The 18,865-nt window shown below is 40.1% G+C and overlaps 1 protein-coding gene across 1 annotated transcript in view; it reads left to right on the forward strand.

Annotated features, from left to right (window-relative positions):
* VWA8 (von Willebrand factor A domain containing 8) overlaps positions 1-18,865 on the forward strand; it is a 483,817-nt gene that overhangs the window by 344,585 nt on the left and 120,367 nt on the right. Inside the window, exons 34-36 of the mRNA XM_030200545.1 lie at positions 625-779; positions 5,137-5,338; positions 12,855-12,936. Coding sequence (XP_030056405.1) covers positions 625-779; positions 5,137-5,338; positions 12,855-12,936 — 439 coding nt within the window. The remainder of the gene's footprint in view (positions 1-624; positions 780-5,136; positions 5,339-12,854; positions 12,937-18,865) is intronic.

The following is an 18,865-nucleotide window of genomic DNA, read 5'->3' on the forward strand; positions in this document are numbered from 1 at the left end:
AGGCAAGCACCATGATTTTTGTGTCAGCCATGAGAGGGAGGTAAGGAGAGAAATGCCAGACACCACAGGGAGGGCAAAAGGAGAGAAACTTTTTCCCTGGCTTAAATATAAACCGAGACCTGACTTTTTGTGGAGGAGGGGGGGGGGGGGGGGGCAAAAAATATTGGTTTATATTCAAGTATGTACGGTAAGTGTTTTGAATATTGACCTGAACCTAACTAATACATTGTGTACAGTACAGTCTCGATTATCCGATGTAAATGGGACCGAGCCATTGTCAGATAAGTGAAAAGTCGGATAATATGGAAAACAATGGTAAACCCTTAAAAAATGCACAGAAAACATACTTTGTGCGTAAAGAACAGGCAATAGGGTATCTGTATTTAAAATACAGCATTGTTTATTAACACTAACCAGCAGTGTGTGAAGCCAGAAAACAGGAAGAGAACCTGTGCACTTCTTAATAGCAATGCGATTACATCACCGGGGGGTCTGTCAGATATGCCGGATGGTTGGATTAGCGAAGGTCAGATAATCGAAACTGTATTGTATTTTTTTATTTGTCTGGCAATCGACTATTGAGAATTATGACTTAATATCTTCTTATGGCATTCCCCACTTTAGAATTGGAGCCATCTGTCCCTCATTCAGTTTCTTGTGACCAGTTATCAGCAGAGAATCTGAGTGCAGCTGTGGGACAGAAGATTGACTGTCCTAACAGGATTCTCTGTGATGAGAATAACTATGCCACGATAGTCGTTGGATTTCCAGATCTTATGGTAAAATCATGATACTGCAACTGCATGAATAATTTCATTCCCCCAGATTCTATATACAGTGCATGCAACTAAATTGGTAAATGAGCTATCAACTATGAATTAATGAGGCTTACAATCAATACTTGTACTTAAGTGGCAGTACTTGGAATTTGTGCACATATCTTCTTTTGCACTATTCTGTAAGACCCTGCAGGTAAATCCTGTAGCGCGCAACTCAAAAGGGGGCGTTCCAAAAAGTTGCATACGCTGTTTATAGAATAAACGCCATTTACACACTGAAATGCCAGGAGTTGGGCGCCAGTATGTACACCAGGTTTCAGCTGGTGGGAAATCGGGTCTTAAGTGCTATTGTATAAAGCACGCCCATCTCGAAGGGCCCTTTATAGAATAGGGCTTAATGACTATTTTTCCTGTGCTAATTTTTGAACACTATTTGTAGAATTCCCTCCATTGTATCTTTCCCCTCTTTTTTTCATACTTGTTCTTTCTGTCTCTCACCCCTCTAGCCTTCTTTGCTGTTTTTTGATTCATTGGTTTTCTTCCTTTTGCCATATCTGACCTACATAACTCCTTTTCTCTGTTATTCATCTCTCCATCTTCCCTACCTCCAATGCTGCTTCCTACCTCTCATTCTCCTTATGTTCTCACCCACACTCATATGAAAACAGTGATGTTTACAATTCTCATCGGTGAGATTTATTATATCATAATAAGCATGGTCATTCAGGCCTGTGACACATAATATGGTGATACTATGGTGGGGGATAACACCCGTTTCCAGGAAAAAGAGACAGTCGATTCAATACTTTCCTATTAGCATTACTTTCCTTAATTTAGTGAAATCTGATTTAGCTTTGAAGAAGTCTATTTTTCAACAGACATTTAGGTTATATATGATACATTACTGACTTTTATTCACTTTCTTCTTCATAATGACTTCAGAATGTCATACGCTATAAAAAATGAAATATCACTTTTTACATGCACGGATGGCAAATACAATCAAGCCAAAATCAAAGACTGCATGACAGCCTACAGTATTGCTGCTGGCCCAGTCCACAGAAAACCTTTCTTGACCTGTCCACATTCATGTAGTATTAAGTGGTATTACTAACAGTAAGTAAATGGGTAATTTTATAACTTCCTCATACATAGTGAGTAGTATGCCCCTATTTCTACTTTGAAATTTATATCAGGAAAAATGAGCACACACATTTACACCTGCTGTCTGGTTTGTGAGGTAAGATACACCCATACTTTAAAAAATCCAAAAGTGTGCACTTAAGTGCAAACCACTTCCCAATCCTGCCCTCAGGAATGCCTCCTCAAACAGCAGGTAAATTTACATGCGTAAATGCTTTGCTAACCTATGGAAATTTACCCTCAAAATTTGAAATCCTATTGTCATTTACTTCCTTTTAGGAATTTAACTGAAATTATATTAATTTAATGTAACAATCTATATTCAACATTTACATGGGGTTTAATGTAGAAGATTTGTGCATCTAATCAAGATGATCACAATTTGTCTGTCTTCATTTCTAGGCTAAATTTGTCTATAACAGGTTTTAAAGAATGTTAAATTTGTCCTGAACAATACTTAGTCGTGTCCTGGGTTTTCACTGAGAAACATAAGAATAGATCTAGAAAGAGAAATGAAGCAGATCAGTGCAGACTCACAGTGAGTAAAGTCTGCACTTCAGAATTATAGAAAACTAGGGACTTTTGTTATAGTCTTTTTTTTTTTATTTTTATCATACAGCTAGTCTGCTACCCATATTTAACCAAGATCTTAGGTATTTTTTGGCAGAGAGAGGAACCTATAACTATCTGAGTATTTGATTTATTGCTCAAGCATTAATAGTTGCTTATAGGTAAAACTAAACCCAAGCGCATTTCTTACAGTGAGATCTTCGGGGCATCCAGAAAGCAGGATTTGAAGTATCTCTTACAATCTGTTTTCGTGCCATCGAAAATCACATAATTTCTCGACCTATATGGGGAACAGGATGTAAGAGAAGATATGTAGAAAACTGGAGGCCACAGTTAATTGATTGTTGATGAAAACAAGAAGGGAAGCAGCAATGACAGACCTTTATATAGGGGAAGACAAACGGAATAAAACCACCATGATTATAATTACCTGGAAGCCCACAACATGCATATCATAAAGACGGTTGGTTATAGCCTAATTTGACAGCTCTAATATGCTGTGCCAGAATTACTTTGAATGGTGCAACTTTAATTTGTTACAACAAAGAAGGGAATTCTGTATTTCACAGTGACTCAGCTGAAAAATAGTTTGGGTAACTTCTGGCTAAACAGTTGTGAATGAATGCAAGCCTCCTAGTGAGTAGAAGCACTATGAATTTGAGAGTGACTCCAAAATATTTTTGTGCGCAATCAAGGACAGATAGTGTGGCTTCTAAAGTTTTTTTTTGTTCCTTACCAGCATGGTGTACAAAAGCCCCTGACTTATGGCTGAAGGAGGTCTTTCAAAGGGCAGTGTAAGCCATATTAGGTTCCATGCCCATCTGAATTATTTCTGAAAAAATCAAAATCTAATCTTGGCTTACTGTAAAAACAAAGAATGGTCTTATTAGATAGCAACAATGTATTGTGTACTCTATTTAAGAGCAGCAGTTCTTTCAGGACCAGCCCAACCATTAGGCAAGACTAGGTATATAATAAATAAAATGTAATATTTAAGTGCATGTCCAGTTATGCATTTTTATAGGATTGTTGAGTTTGGGACAAATTCTATATATGGCGCCTAAAAATCAGCACCAAAAGGCCACGAGCTTAGCACTATTCTATAAACTACACCTAAAGTTAGGCATACTTTATAGAATATGTGCATGTTCCATTCTTGTGCCTAAACTTTAGGTGCACCCATTTAGGCCACCTAAAGCAAGGCCTAAATACCTGTTCCTAACTTAGGCACAAGATCGAGTGTATTCCATAACAGTGTGCATAGTTTTTAGGAACACCCACAACCCGCCCATTCCACGCCCCCTTTTTGGCTGTGTGTATTAGAATTTATGCACACTGCGTTATAGAATACGCCTATAAGGTTGTGCGTATAAATTCTAATTAAAGCCAATTAGTGGCACTGATTGGTTAAGTTCCAATTATCAGCGTTGATTGGCTTGTTAATTTAGTTGTGAACGCAATTTGGCCACATGGCCAAATTATTGCGTACTACTTAAGACACCATATATAGAATTTTGGGGTTTATCAATATCTCAAAATCTAATCTTTGTTTTACTGTAACAACAAATAATGGTCTTTTTGATAACAAAAACATATATTCAAAGCAATTTAAGTGAGCAAGAAAGGCTTCTGCCCGCTTAAATCGCTTGGGGCCGCCCAACAGCTGATATTCAGTGGTACTGCCTGCTTAAATGCTGCTGAATATTGGTTTTGACCAACCATGTCCAAACTGGGCAGCTTAGGGGCATTACACATGGGCAAAGTTTGAGAGAGCTGGCAGTTATGCGAGTGCTGGCAATATTCAGTGCAGGCACCCACATAGTTAACCGGGCAAATTTAGGTCAACTTAAAACTTGTCCTAAATTCTGCCGGTGCTATAGTCCCTCTGATCTCCCTCCCCACTCTCCTGAACCCCCCCCCCCCCCTTCTCCCCAGCTTGCAACATCAAGACCTACTCCCACACCCTGGAACACCCCCCCTCGTCTGATCTCCCTCCTCAACCCACAACATCAACCCCCTCCCCTTCTATCCCACCTCCCCATTCATGATTGGTACCCTCCCCAGCCTACCTCAGATCCTTGGTGGTCCATTGGGGGCCATGGGAGCAGGAGCAAATCCCACTCGCTCCTGCACCTAGTAGCTGTACCATCAGAATTGGCTGCCATGACCGCTCACAGCTGCCACCTGGTACTATCGCCAGCTGAATATTGGCCAGATTGTATTCATGAAATACACAATGACCTCATTACAGAAATTTCTACATAACTTTTTTATTTTGTTATTTGTTCACAACTTATGAATGTGGAGCATTTTAACACCAAACCACAAAATCATTGGACATGGGCATAGAATCTTTTAATTATTTAGTGTGAAAAATATATATATATATAGGTTATAGAACTTTTTAATTCAGTTGATATCACCATCTACCAATAGACTTTCTCAGTGACAGAACTCGCACTACTACAGGTAGCTCTCGCATCTTAGATTATTCTTCCCTAAAAGTAGACAAGAACCTTATAATTCTAAGATGATGCATTAGCACAGTCAAACACCAGACTGTTTTCTTTAAAAAGAACTATTAACAAAATCTTTTGTATAGCTGGTTGTGCACTCTGACACTGTACTCTTGTCTTATTTTCAGTCTCCCAGTGAAGTTTACCATTCTAAGCGAGAATCTCCACTGGGCAATAAGAACTCACCATCTACAGATCCCTTTTTCTATGGAAGGCGCACTATAAATGGAAATGTGAAACACCACAATTGTGTAACTTTATTATCTGCTAATCAGTTAGTTAGAGCACTGACACCAAATGATGTTCCTTTGAAGGATCTCTACCCCGAAGGTATGGTTTGAACCCGTCAGACAAGTTATCGATGATTATTTTGCTTCCGTGTAATGCTATGGATGTATTGCAGAGAGTTTAGAAGGTAATTTTAAAAACTACTTCCACTGATAAAGCTGTGCTTTATCTGCATTAATAGATTTTTATAAAATTGTCCACACAATATGCTGGTAAATGTAAGTAAATAGTGCATGCTTGTGAATAACTTTCCTTTATAGAATACTAGTATATGTGCCTAGGCATAGAGCTAGTTTAAGTGCTCATGGCTAGAGATGTGCACATAACTTAGAGCTCTGCCCAGACTCTGCCTTTGTGAATATTCACCTGTCAAATACACACTGTGCAAAATATCTGGTTATGCAGAACAATGAGCACATGTATGTGCACACGTATGTGCATATATGCCATTATTCTAGTCATTTATGCTAGTAATTGGCATGTAAATGTTAGAGCCTTCTCTATAAGACCACCAAGGAGTAGAGGTGGACCAAAAGGTCTTCACAGCCAAATACAAATTGCAGTAATCTTTATTCAGCACCACAGCTATACAGTACCTAACACAGGGGGAAATCATTGGACTACTAGGTGGTGATGTAAAGACTTCACCAGACGCACTACGTATACGTTTCCTCACTTTTTCTGTGGGAAATGAAGGGGGTTCTCTAGGTACTGGATTAGTAACGAGAGGTTGTCTGTTAACCCCATTACATGGCTTAATATAGGGCCTAGATTTTGAATATTGGTAAATTGATCCCCTGATATAGTCATTGTCATCTCGTCTAAACTTAATGTCTTTTATATTTCTAATATACTGACAATATTTATCAGTTATTTTACTGACATCTAACAATACTGCTTCAAAGTGATCTTCTAATTTTTTCAACTTATTAAGTTTCTCATTTAAAACAGCATTGAACTGTTCACTCTTCTGTTTTGAAGTCTCTGCCAAAAGAACCATAAGGTCTAAAGAACACTTGTTGAGGATACCAGTCCACTGATTCAGAAATTCTTGATTGTCCAAAAACATATTTGGTGCTTTAATGATTCTCATTTTTTTATTTCTTTTATTATATAGTGTTCCCATATTTCAACATTCTATCTTTGATCATTTCTTTTTTTTCACTTTTTCACTAATACAATGTGTTGGTTATAGCATTTCATTCACTTTGGTACCAGTTATCTATTGTAAATAATTATAGAAACTTAGAGACATACTTCCCAATGTGTTTTTAATGTTTTACATTTCTGTTTAGTGTATGACTCCTGAAGCAGATGGGTTAGTCCCGTTGAAACATGGCCCCATGTTGGGTCTTGTATACGTGTGGTGCTAAATAAGGATTACTGCAATTTGTATTTGCCTATGAAGACTTTTTGGTCCACCTCTATTCCTTGGTGGTCTTCTGAATTATATGCAGAGGTTTTCTCCTTTACCTTTGGGTTTTGTTTTTTAACGCCTTCTGTATAAAATTAACGGCATTATGTGTGTATGTATATATATATATATATATATATATATATATATATATATATATATATATATATATATATATACAGTGCACTCCATTTAAGTGCATGTTGGATAAGCGCATGCTCTGTTTAACTGCATGCCGTACTTTGGTCCCGTTTTTGGTGCCATCAATTTCTATGGGGACAAACTTTGGTTTAGTGCACCACTGATAAGTGCAAGATTCGCTTATATGCATGGTTTAAGACCGCTCCTCTGCAGGAAAGACTCCGCATAAGCGCATGCACGGAATATGGAAGCCGATTGGCACGTGACAAAGGGGCAATAAATTTGAAATCTCATTGGTTAACTGCCACAGGCAGAATAAGCGAAAGAAAGTTGTTAGAGTGTACACTGGAGTCGTCATCGCGCAACTGTAAGACTAACACTGGCTGAACAAATAGAAGTTCTTAAAAAATTAGAAAACAAACAAAGTCAAGCATCTACTGCTAAAGACTATGGTGTCAATTCCAGTCAAATTTCACGTGTCTTGAAGCAGAAAGACCAGTTTCTGGAAGACTGGCAAAACAATACAAATCCACAACAGAAACGAAAACGGGCAGGAAAAGCTGAGGAGGTGGAAGATGCTCTTCTTCGGTGATTTTCTCAAGTCAAGAGCAGACAGTTTCCTGTCAGTGGTCCACTGCTTATGGAGAAAGCTAATCAGCTAGCTGAAAGCCTTGGACTAACTGAATTCAAAGCCACTGTTGGATGGTTGGAAAGATGGAAGGAGAAGAACAACATAAAATTCAAGAAACAGCATGGTGAAAAACGAGATGCTGATGACTTTGGTGCTGAAAAATTGGGTTGTTTCAGTTCTTCCTACCATCTTGAACGAGTTTGCACCTCATGACATTTTCAATGCTGACAAAAACGGTCTCTACTGGCGAGTGATTCCTGATGAAACACTTGCATTCAAACAAGCCAAAACTACAGGAAGTAAAATGTCGAAAAACCAACTGACGATCCTCCTTTGCTGCAATATGGATGGGAGTGAGAAGTTGGAACCACTAGTCGTTGGAAAGAGCAAACAGCCCCGTTGCTTCAAGAATGTTAAGCGACTTCCTGTGTCATACAAGGCTAATGCAAATTCATGGATGACTGGGGAAATTGGGAAGCAGTGGCTAAAGAAATTAGACACTAGAGTGTGGGCACAAAAGCGTCAGATTTTGTTGCTTTGTGATAATTGTGCTGCACACAGTGATGTCAGGCTGTCTTAATGTCAAGGTGGTCTTCCTGCCACCAAACTCTACCTCTCTGATCCAACCTATGGATCAGGGAATAATAGCCAATTTCAAAAAACATTATCGGGCTCTTGTGCTACGTCATCTGATGAGCGTTATGGATGACCAGACTGGCAAGGATAAATGTGCTGTTGAACTGGCTTGTAATCTATCACTGTTGGATTCCCTACATATGCAGAAAGAAGCCTGGAATCATGTTACACAGGCAACCATTGTGAACTGCTACAAGCGGACAAGCTTTGTTAAGGATGTGGAGAAGGACAAAACAGATGCAGCTGTTGCAAACGCGTCAGATGAACAGGCCATTGACATCCCAGCCAGTGGCACTGAAGAAGAGTTTCATCACTATGTAGCTGTTGATTACGATCTACAAACAGCTGACGACAGCACTGATGTTGAGATATGCGCCTACATCCAGGCAACGGCTGATGATAAAACAGATGACGAAATGAGCAGTGAGGCACATGCTGACAAAATTCAACAACCTCCTGTCACTTTTGCAAGAGTGTTGGAGAGTCTCAACACCATGTGGGCATATCTGAAGGCCACTGGATGTCAGTGCTATGACAGTTTTTACCGTCTGGCAGACATAGTCTATGGAACTCACAGACACAAGAGTGTACAGAGGACTATGACTGATTACTTCAAGTAAGCCTAACGTCAGTTAATGGAGACTGTATAACGTCAGTTAATGGAGACTGTATACTGTACTTATAATAAACAGTACTGTACATATGTTTATCAGATGTCAAGCTTCTTTGGGTCATAACGGTTAAGTGCACGCTCAGGTTAACTGCATGTATTTCTTTGGTCCCAGACCCTTGCACTTGGTCCCAGACCCCTGCACTTATGCAGATTGCACTGTATATATATCTGTATGTGTTTATGTACAGTATAATCTCAGTTATCCGATGTAAACAGGACCGAGTCATTGTCAGATAAGTGAATTTTGGATAATATGGAAAACAATGGTAACACTTTACAAAATGCACATAAATCATACTTTATGAATAAAGAACAGGCATAGAGTATCTGCATTTAAAATACAATATTGTTTAACGCTAACCAGCAGCGTGTGGAGCTGGAAAACAGGAAGAGAACCTGCGCACTTCTTTAATGGCTATGCGATGATGTCACCAGGGGTCTGTCAGATATGCTAGATGGTCAGATTAGCGAATGTCGGATAATGGAGATTGTACTGTATATGTTACCATCTCTGGGAGAAGATGACTAAAGTAGCGGATCCAAAATGTTGAGAATGGCTGATTTTTCATATCATTGGTCCATAAGCAGTCTGCAAAAATTACATACTTTATGTGAGAAAATAAAAAAGTTACAGAAGTTCAAAGGATGGAGTTTGGACTGTTATATTACAAGTTCATTTTTTTTTCTTTCTGGACACTTTAGTCACCTTTTCCCAGAGATGGTTACGTATTTCTGTGTGCATACTTGCCAAGTCTCCTGTATTCAGCGGTAGACTCCCGCTTTGGTGGACCGTCTCCCGCTGAGATGAGGAATCACTGTTTTTCTCACCGCCGCTGCTGCACCACTGCTGCTGCTTCTCCCAATGCAGCAGCGGCAGCAAAACAACAACAACAAAAAAAAAAAACAAGCGCGGGACCACAGCAGCCTTCAGACATGCGCTGTCAGTTCTGCCAATTCTCTGCCCCCAGAACTCGAAGTTCACGTCAGCGGGGGGCATAGGACCAGCAGAGCCAACAGTGCATAGCTGAAGGTTGCTGCGGCCCCGTGCTTGCTTTTTGGGGGGGAGGGGTTGTCGCGGCTGCTGCAGAGGTTGCATGAGGGAGACGGGATGAAGTGAAAGTTGAAGCCAATAGGTTAGTCTCTGTTTCCCTTTCAAAACAAAGCAAGCAAACCTATGAGCTTCTGTATCCACGTTGTCATTCTTTATTGTTGGTACCATTTTAAAATTTAATCTCACTTATATTTTCAAACATAACGGCTTGTGCAGTATACAGATGTACACAGAGGAAGTATAATAAGGGAATAACATAGTAACATACATAGTAGATGACGGCAAAAAAAGACGTGCACGGTCCATCCAGTCTGCTCAATAAGACAACTCATATGTGCTACTTTTTGTGTATACCCTACTTTGATTTGTACCTGTGCTGTTCAGGGCACAGACCGTATAAGTCTGCCCAGCAGTATCCCCGCCTCCCAACCACCAGCCCCGCCTCCCAACCACAGGCTCTGGCACAGACCATATAAGTCTGCCCAGCACTATCCCCGCCTCCCACCACCGGCTCTGGCACAGACCGTATAAGTCTGCCCAGCTCTATCCCCGCCTCCCACCACCAGCTCTGGCACAGACCGTATAAGTCTGCCCAGCACTATCCCTGCCTCCCAACCAACAGTCCCGCCTCCCACCACCGGCTCTGGCACAGACCGTATAAGTCTGCCCAGCACTATCCCTGCCTCCCAACCACCAGCCCCGCCTCCCAATCTCGACTAAGCATGTCATTTGGAGAGGCTGGTTGTAGGGACACCGTAGCACTGTTTGACTTGTGCAGAGGTTTTTTTTTTTCTCAAGATAAAGGGCCTTTAAAATAGACATCATGTTATGAGAATCAGGTGTTCAACATTCAGAGTCTCTGTCTGTTTATTTATTTATTTACTTATTTACTTATTTATATCATTTATATCCCACATTAAACATGAATTGGGTTGAAACCTGGGAGCATTTAAAATCTTTTTTTTTCATATGCCTACATCAAAAGCAAGAGATGACATGAGACAGAGTGTGTGGAGCCAAGGCAGAGTGGGCATGGCTGGGGCATATACTAAAATCTCCCCCTCAAAAATCAGGACCCCTTGGCACCTCTGTGTGTGTATTCATTCCTGGCACCTAACCCTTCTGGTTCTATTAATAAATCGATGCACATCAGACAAGCTTTAACAACTGGAAGGATACTCAACATGATACACAGTGCACAATTTTTGCAAATCTGTCCCAATAATAACAAGCAAAGATGTTCTTTCCAGTGAGTTGAAGTGTAGCATGGAGCCAATGAGGTAACTTTAAAACAGACACTCTGCTTTCTCCATTTCATTGCATAATCACAGGGATGTGCAGACTATAGAAGTAAAGAAGGCACTTCTCAAAGGCATTTCTAGTGAAACTTTAAAAAAAATTATCTACCCTCTTACTCTGTACAGAGAAAATGCATGCACCGTCCATAGTGTGCATGTTTTCCCACTGGAAGTAAGATAGGTCAGGCTCAGTAGAGTATGTATTGTGGATTTCATTTTGCAATCCTGGTGCATTTTTTAACCTTTTACCTTGCATGAATACAGAACGTGGCAGGATAAACAAAAAAACCCAGAGCACCAGCCCTACTACAGGATTTCCAAAGGGAAACTCTTCTGGGAGTTTCCCTTTGAAAACTGGCTTGCAGGATCTTGGATACAGAAAACTGTAGGCCTGTGAACAGCTTGAAAGATTACCCTCCCTATAAACGACCAATTATCCAACCACCTTGAGACCTGAGGTAGGTCAGATAATGGGAAAATGTGGATACCTAGTCAGCTGTGATTTGGTAAATGTTCAAGGCAGTGGCAGCAGAGATCTAACGCAACAGCAGGTCTGAGGTCAGAGTGTCTCCGAGGTCCAAAAAAGGGGAGCTGGCACTGACTAGTTAGCTGGACTTCTCTAACCTTGTGACATCAGCCACCTAAACATTTAACTAGCACAGTTCATAGAAAAATAGGCCAGTTATTTTACTGTAGATAAGATGATAAGCACATAAACAGGTGAATTTAAACTGGTAAAGGAGCAAACAAAGGTGTATAATTAAACGCCACTGAAGAGATCCTTGACTTGCCTTCTGATGCTTTATATGAGCTTATGGTACTTTTAACTGTGCTATTATAAACGATACAGAGTCTCCCACTGACAAATTTATAATTGAAGGGCTTTATTCCAAAACCCTCTAAGTCCAATTGAACTAATAAGAACTTAACAGGTTTTGGAAACAAGCCCTTCAGTTGTATTAAAACCTGAAGGCATCCCAATCTTATCTAAGCAGATCATTTAAAACCAAAAAGTACTGGATTCACAAATCTGTTTAATTTGTTAATTCTTTTAGAACATCAGTGCCTTCTACTCCTACAGAAATATTTTGAAACTAGTTAGGAGTATGTTTTTGATGACTTGAACACTGACAAATAACACAGTAGGAGGAACTGAGAGAAAAGAGGAAATGTAGTTGCTTGCTGCGAGCTTTTTCTAGGAGCATAGCTAATCACTTAATTGGAGCTCAGATTTTAACTTTTGTTGGTGTATCTTTAAATAACAGACTGGGAAATGTTCTTTTTCCTTGTTCCCTGTTCATTTTTGTTTTTAGTAGGAAGCACATACGCTGTAAACTTGCTTTTCTTTTTGACACCTGTTCATTGAAAGGTTTCTCTCTTCTCATTCCAAAAGACAATGTATTGCTTCATAGTATCTTACATTATTGTGAAATGGAAATAGTACATCCTGTGGGAACTCAGGACAGATAAGTGCTTCTGATACATTTCAGTCTAAAGAATTAATTTCGCTTATTCACTTTGAAGTATTATTGTATTAATCTATTTGTCCTTGCTTGGAGTGTATTTGACAGACAAACAAAAAATTAAATGAAAAGTATGTATATTTTAATAGAAAATGAAACATTCCCAAGGAAATGGTTGGCCCCATTGATTTTATATGTCAGAATCTCGTAACTGCAACAGATTTTCTCTAGCATGTTTTATTTGATTGCAGATGTTACTCCACCACTGACTGCTGGTTACTTGGAAATAGTAGATCTTAATTCAAAGAAAGCCAAATATATTCCAGTTCCCAGGTAAGGAGTGAGCAGCCAAAATGGATTTAGTTAAGAGAAATCTTGTCTCATCAATCTACTACATTTCTTTGAAAGGGTGAATAAACGGGTGTGAAAAGGTGAGCCGGTCAGTATTGTGTATCTGGATTTTCAAAAGGCATTTGACAAAGTACTTCATGAAAATCTCCTGAGGAAATTAGAAAATCATGGGATAGAAGGTGATATCCTATTGTGGATTAAAAACTGATTAAAAGATAGAAAACAGAGAGTATGGTTAAATGGTTAGTTTTCTCAATGGAGAAGGGTAGGTAGTGGGTTCCCTAGGGGTCTGTGCTGGGACTGCTGCTTTTTAACATATTTATAAATGATCTAGAGATGGGAATAGCTAGTGAGGTAATTAAATTTGCTGATGACATCAAGTTATTCAAAGTTGTTAAATCGCAAGAGGATTGTAAAAAATTGCAAGAGGACCTTATGATATTGGGCATCCAAATGGCAGATGATATTTAATGTGAGCAAGTATAAAATGATGCATGTAGGAAAGAGGAACCCAGACTATAGCTGTGTGATGCAAGATTCCACATTAGGAGTCACTGCTCAGGAAAAGGATCGAGATGTTATTGTTGATGCTTTGAAACCCTTTGCTCAATATGCAGTTGTGGCTAAGAAAGTAAATAGAATGTTAGGCATTATTAAAAAAGGAATGGAAAACAAAAATGAGAATGTTATAATGCCTTTGTATTGATGCATGGTGCGACCACACCTCGACTACTGAGTGCAATTCTGTGGAATTATAAAAGGTACAGAATAGGCGCCGAAAATGATAAAGGAGATGGGATAACTTCCCTATGATGAAAGACTAAAGTGGCTAGGACTCTTCAGCTTGCAGAGGGGAGATACGATAGAGGTCTATAAAATATTGAGTGGAGCAGAACAGGTAGATGTGAATCACTTGTTTATTCTTTCTAAAATTACTAGGACTGGGGAGCACACAATGAAGCTACTAAGTAATACGTCTAAAACAAACCAGAGAAAATATTTCTTCACTCAACATGTAATTAAACTCTGGAATTTGTTTCCAGAGAATGTGGTAAAAGCAGTTAGCTTAGCATGGCTTAAAAAAAGGATTTGGATAATTTCCTTAAAGGAAAGCCCATATGCCATTATTAAGATGGACTTAAAATTTGTTTTACTCTTGGTAGTTGTGACCCGGATTGGCCACTGTTGGAAACAGGATACTGAGTTTGATGGACCTTTGGTCTGTCCCAGTCTGGCAACGCTTATGTTATCTTTAGGCATAGCTGTGAAGGCCAATTTTAGATAGACAGGTTGAGATGTGGAAAATTTCCACTGTATTTTACAAATGCAAATCTTCTTACAGAATATGTTTGAAAACCTACAGGACTGCATATCCGTATCTCACCATGTCCAGCTGCTGGAGCAGTGGCATAAAAACTTTGCACATGGGGAAAAGATGTATTCTGCTTTCCTGATGTTGGGGATGTGGTGGGGCGTGTTGAACTTGCCCTTTGACCCTTCAAGAGGGTATTTATGCATGCCTCACTTTGTAAAATGAGGAATGCAAACTACTCCCTCTCCATGCCCTAAGAATGCCTCCTTTTAATTTCTATGTGGTGTGGGTAACCACGTATAACTAACAGCTTTCTAAAATCTTGATTTGCATGTGTAGGCAATCTACAAGTCTAAAAGACACTATTTGCATGTGGGGGTGCTTAGTATCAGAGATTTATGTGAAACTTTTAGGTTGCATTCCTGCTTATTTTCGAAGGAGATGGCCGGCCATCTCCTAAACCCGGCCAAATCTGTATAATCGAAAGCCGATTTTGGCCAGCTTCAACTGCTTTCCGTCACAGGGCCGGCCAAAGTTAAAGGGGGCATTTCGGCAGGGTACGGAAGGCAGGACATAGGCGTGGTTACGAGATGGCCGGCTTCGGCCGATAATGGAAAAAAGAAGGCCAGCTCTGACGAGCACTTGGCCGGCTTCACTTGGTCCATTTATTTTTACCAAGCCTCAAAAAAGTGCCCCAACTGACCAGATGACCACCGGAGGGAATCGGGGATCACATCCCCTTACTCCTCCAGTGGTCACCAACCCCCTCCCACCCCCCAAAAAAAATTTTTTAACATTTTTGTGCCAGCCTCTATGCCAGCCTCAAATGTCATACCCAGCTCCATGAGAGCAGTATGCAGGTCCCTGGAGCAGTTTTAGTGGGTGCTGCAGTGGACTTCAGGCAGGCGGACCCAAGCCCACCCCCCCACCTGTTACACTTGTGGTGGTAAATGTGAGCCCCCCGAAACCCACTGTACCCACATCTAGGTGCCCCCCTTCACCCATAAGGGCTATGGTCGCCGCATCCAAGGTTTTAAAATCTCTTTGACATCTTTAACTACAAGCTGTGCTTTTCTCAATTAATTACAGTGCTAGGCTTTATAACTTGTGTCACGTAATGCCTTTCACTGCCATATATCTGACTGTAAGTGAAAAGATGTTTTGAAAACGTGGTGTTTTTTCATTACAGTGTGCATAAAGCATCTGCGTATATATAATATGGAAGACTGAAATACAGCTCAGCTTTCATACTTCAGCAGTAGATCAAGGTGCAATAAAAGGCGAACGTTTACCGCACCTTGATGAATTCTCCCCTAAATTAAGATGAACATTCAGCTGAAAACTTAAGCTTGTAAGTTTGGCTGAAAATAAGTTAAAAATTTACCACCACCCCAACTCCCCCCCCCCCCTCGTTTTCTAAGCTGTGCTCTAATACCGACACAGCCCATTCACTTTGAATGGGCAGTGGCAAAGCTGCTAGCGAGGGTTAGTGAGGTAATTAAATTTGCTGATGACACAAAGTTATTCAAAGTCGTTAACTCGCGACAGGATTGAGAAAAATTACAAGAGGACCTTACGAGACTGGGAGACTGGGCGGTTAAATGGCAGATGACGTTTAATGTGAGCAAGTGCAAGGTGATGCATGTGGGAAAAAAGAATCCGAATTATAGCTACGTCATGCAAGGTTCCACGTTAGGAGTTACGGACCAAGAAAGGAATCTGGGTGTCGTTGTCGATAACACGCTGAAACCTTCTGCTCAGTGTGCTGCTGCGGCTAGGAAAGCGAATAGAATGTTGGGTATTATTAGGAAAGGTATGGAAAACAGGTGTGAGGATGTTATAATGCCTTTGTATCGCTCCATGGTGCGACCGCACCTTGAGTATTGTGTTCAATTCTGGTCGCCGCATCTCAAGAAAGATATAGTAGAATTGGAAAAGGTGCAGCGAAGGGCGACTAAAATGATAGCGGGGATGGGACGACTTCCCTATGAAGAAAGACTAAGGAGGCTAGGGCTATTCAGCTTGGAGAAGAGACGGCTGAGGGGAGACATGATAGAGGTATATAAAATAATGAGTGGAGTGGAACAGGTGGATGTGAAGCGTCTGTTCACGCTTTCCAAAAATACTAGGACTAGGGGGCATGCGATTAAACTACAGTGTAGTAAATTTAAAACAAATCGGAGAAAATGTTTCTTCACCCAACGTGTAATTAAACTCTGGAATTCATTGCCGGAAAATGTGGTGAAGGCGGTTAGCTTAGCAGAGTTTAAAAAGGGGTTGGACGGTTTCCTAAAGGACAAGTCCATAAACCGCTACTAAACGGACTTGGAAAAATCCAAAATGCCAGGAATAACATGTATAGAATGTTTGTACGTTTGGGAAGCTTGCCAGGTGCCCTTGGCCTGGATTGGCCGCTGTCGTGGACAAGATGCTGGGCTCGATGGACTCTTGGTCTTTTCCCAGTATGGCATTACTTATGTACTTATGTAGAGGAACTAGGACTGGGAATCTTTCACTAAAGATTAACTCATATTATTCTCCACGGGACCCATTTTATTCCTATGGGCCTGCTGTTGATAACATGTGCATATCTTTAGTAAAAGACCCCCCCCACACACACACACACATACACCTTAGGCGCCTGACTTAAGAGTGTAAATTTAGGAGCTTTGGTTTTTTGAATATCGGGCCAATATTTTTAAATATCTACTATGATAAAACTCACCCTCAATGTTCTGAGGACTCTGACGTCAGTGAAGCCAAGCCACTGACTTCAGTTCCTTCAGGTTCGAAGGTTCGTAGTGGTGAAGCCACCGGGCCCCACCCTCACGTCAAACGTCATGACTTTGAGGGCAGAGCAAACGTTGAGGTTGAGTTTTATTACTTTACCTGTGTTCCGCCCTCATGTCAAAACGCAATGACGTCGAGGGCGGCCCAGGAAAATCGCCACCCACACAGAGCTACGACAACGCTAACAATAGCGGCGGCGCACGAACCAGCTACAATGGCGACGAGCCACGGGGCGGCCCAGGAAAATCGCCACTGTTCTCCGTATGTGAGTCACCCCCCCACCCCAAAAAAGCTAGCGCCCGTTTCATTGCTCTGAGAAACGGGCCTTCTTTCCTACTACAAAAATAAGAAAAGCAAACATATCGTTATTTATTTATTTATAAAAGTGTATATACACTCTTCATGGCAACAGCCAATGAAGATGGTGCACAGATTTAAAAAAAGTACAAACCAAAAATTAAAAGAAAAAAAATGCACATTCCAGGAAACTATAACAATCAATAAATAAAACACTTGAGTAAATAAAACAGCATATGTTATACTTCATCTAATGAGCCATCCCTTATCTATTAGGTGAAGGAAAGAAATTGGCTTCAGACCATTTCTAAAATACAATAATGTAGATTCTTCTTTCTGGGAAGGTTATTTCATTCTTCCCCAGCTTTTATCCAAAATGCCTTTTTTCTTCATTTCTAATCAGTTCTTTGCCAGGTAAGACTAACAGGGTTTTCTATGAAGACCGAAGAGTTCTCCTTAGTATGTGCCAATCTTAGCATCGTCGAAGAAAAGTTATAGGGCCCTATTTACTAAGCCGTGCTGTAGGCACGCTAACCTTTTAGTGCGTGCTAATGCTAGAGACATCCATATATTCCTATGGGTGTCTGTAGCTTTAGCGTCCCTACAGCGCGGCTTAGTAATCAGGGCCCGTAATGTAAAATTTTAAAAACAAATACTAGTAATTTTTTTAATTTATTTATTTTCATATTTCCTTCTTTCCTTTACCAGAAGCCAATGCAGCTGCCAAAGTAAAATTGAGGCACTACTTTTCTTATGGGCCCCACATTAGAAATCTAGCTATTGAATTTTGTGCAACTGTAGTCAAGATACCAGGAAGATCAACATATAGGGGTCCTTTTACTAAGGTGCACCTACAGATTTAGCGCACACTAACAATTAGTGTGAGCTGAATGATAAGACGCCCATTATATTCCAATGTGCATCTTATCATTTATTGCATACTAACAGTTAGCACGCAGTAAATCTTTTAGCACACCTTAGTAAAAGGACCCCATAGGGTGTTACAGTAGTCCAGTGAACTAAGAATAGCTTCTGAACTACTGTACAAAAAGTTCCTTCTTGTAAATATAGCTGTAGTTTTCTAATTCTAATTTAAAGTAAACCTTGAAAATATAGGAATATAAATGTAGAGCTACTACAAAGGTGGCATCTGTAGGGGAAAAAAATTGATATAGCCAGTGAGCAAGCTTTGCAAATGGCAAAATCAGTATAACACAAAAGTAGAAAGTAGTCAAACAAATTAAAATGGCAATTTCTGCCAAAACAAAATTCAATATGTATTTCAATCAACAAATAGAAGCTTGATTAAAAAGCTACATTTTCACCTGGGATTTGAAATCATCAATATTCTAGAGTAATGGAATGTGACGTGACATACCCATTTCTGTGTTATAACCAATTTGATTTCCCTAGGTTCATGGATCGCAATTACATAAGTGAAGAGGACAGGTACAAATCAAAGTAGGGTATACACAAAAAGTAGCACATATGAGTTTATCTTGTTCGGCAGAC

This window comes from Microcaecilia unicolor, chromosome 4 (assembly GCF_901765095.1).
Source record: "Microcaecilia unicolor chromosome 4, aMicUni1.1, whole genome shotgun sequence".
Classification (NCBI taxonomy): domain Eukaryota; kingdom Metazoa; phylum Chordata; class Amphibia; order Gymnophiona; family Siphonopidae; genus Microcaecilia; species Microcaecilia unicolor.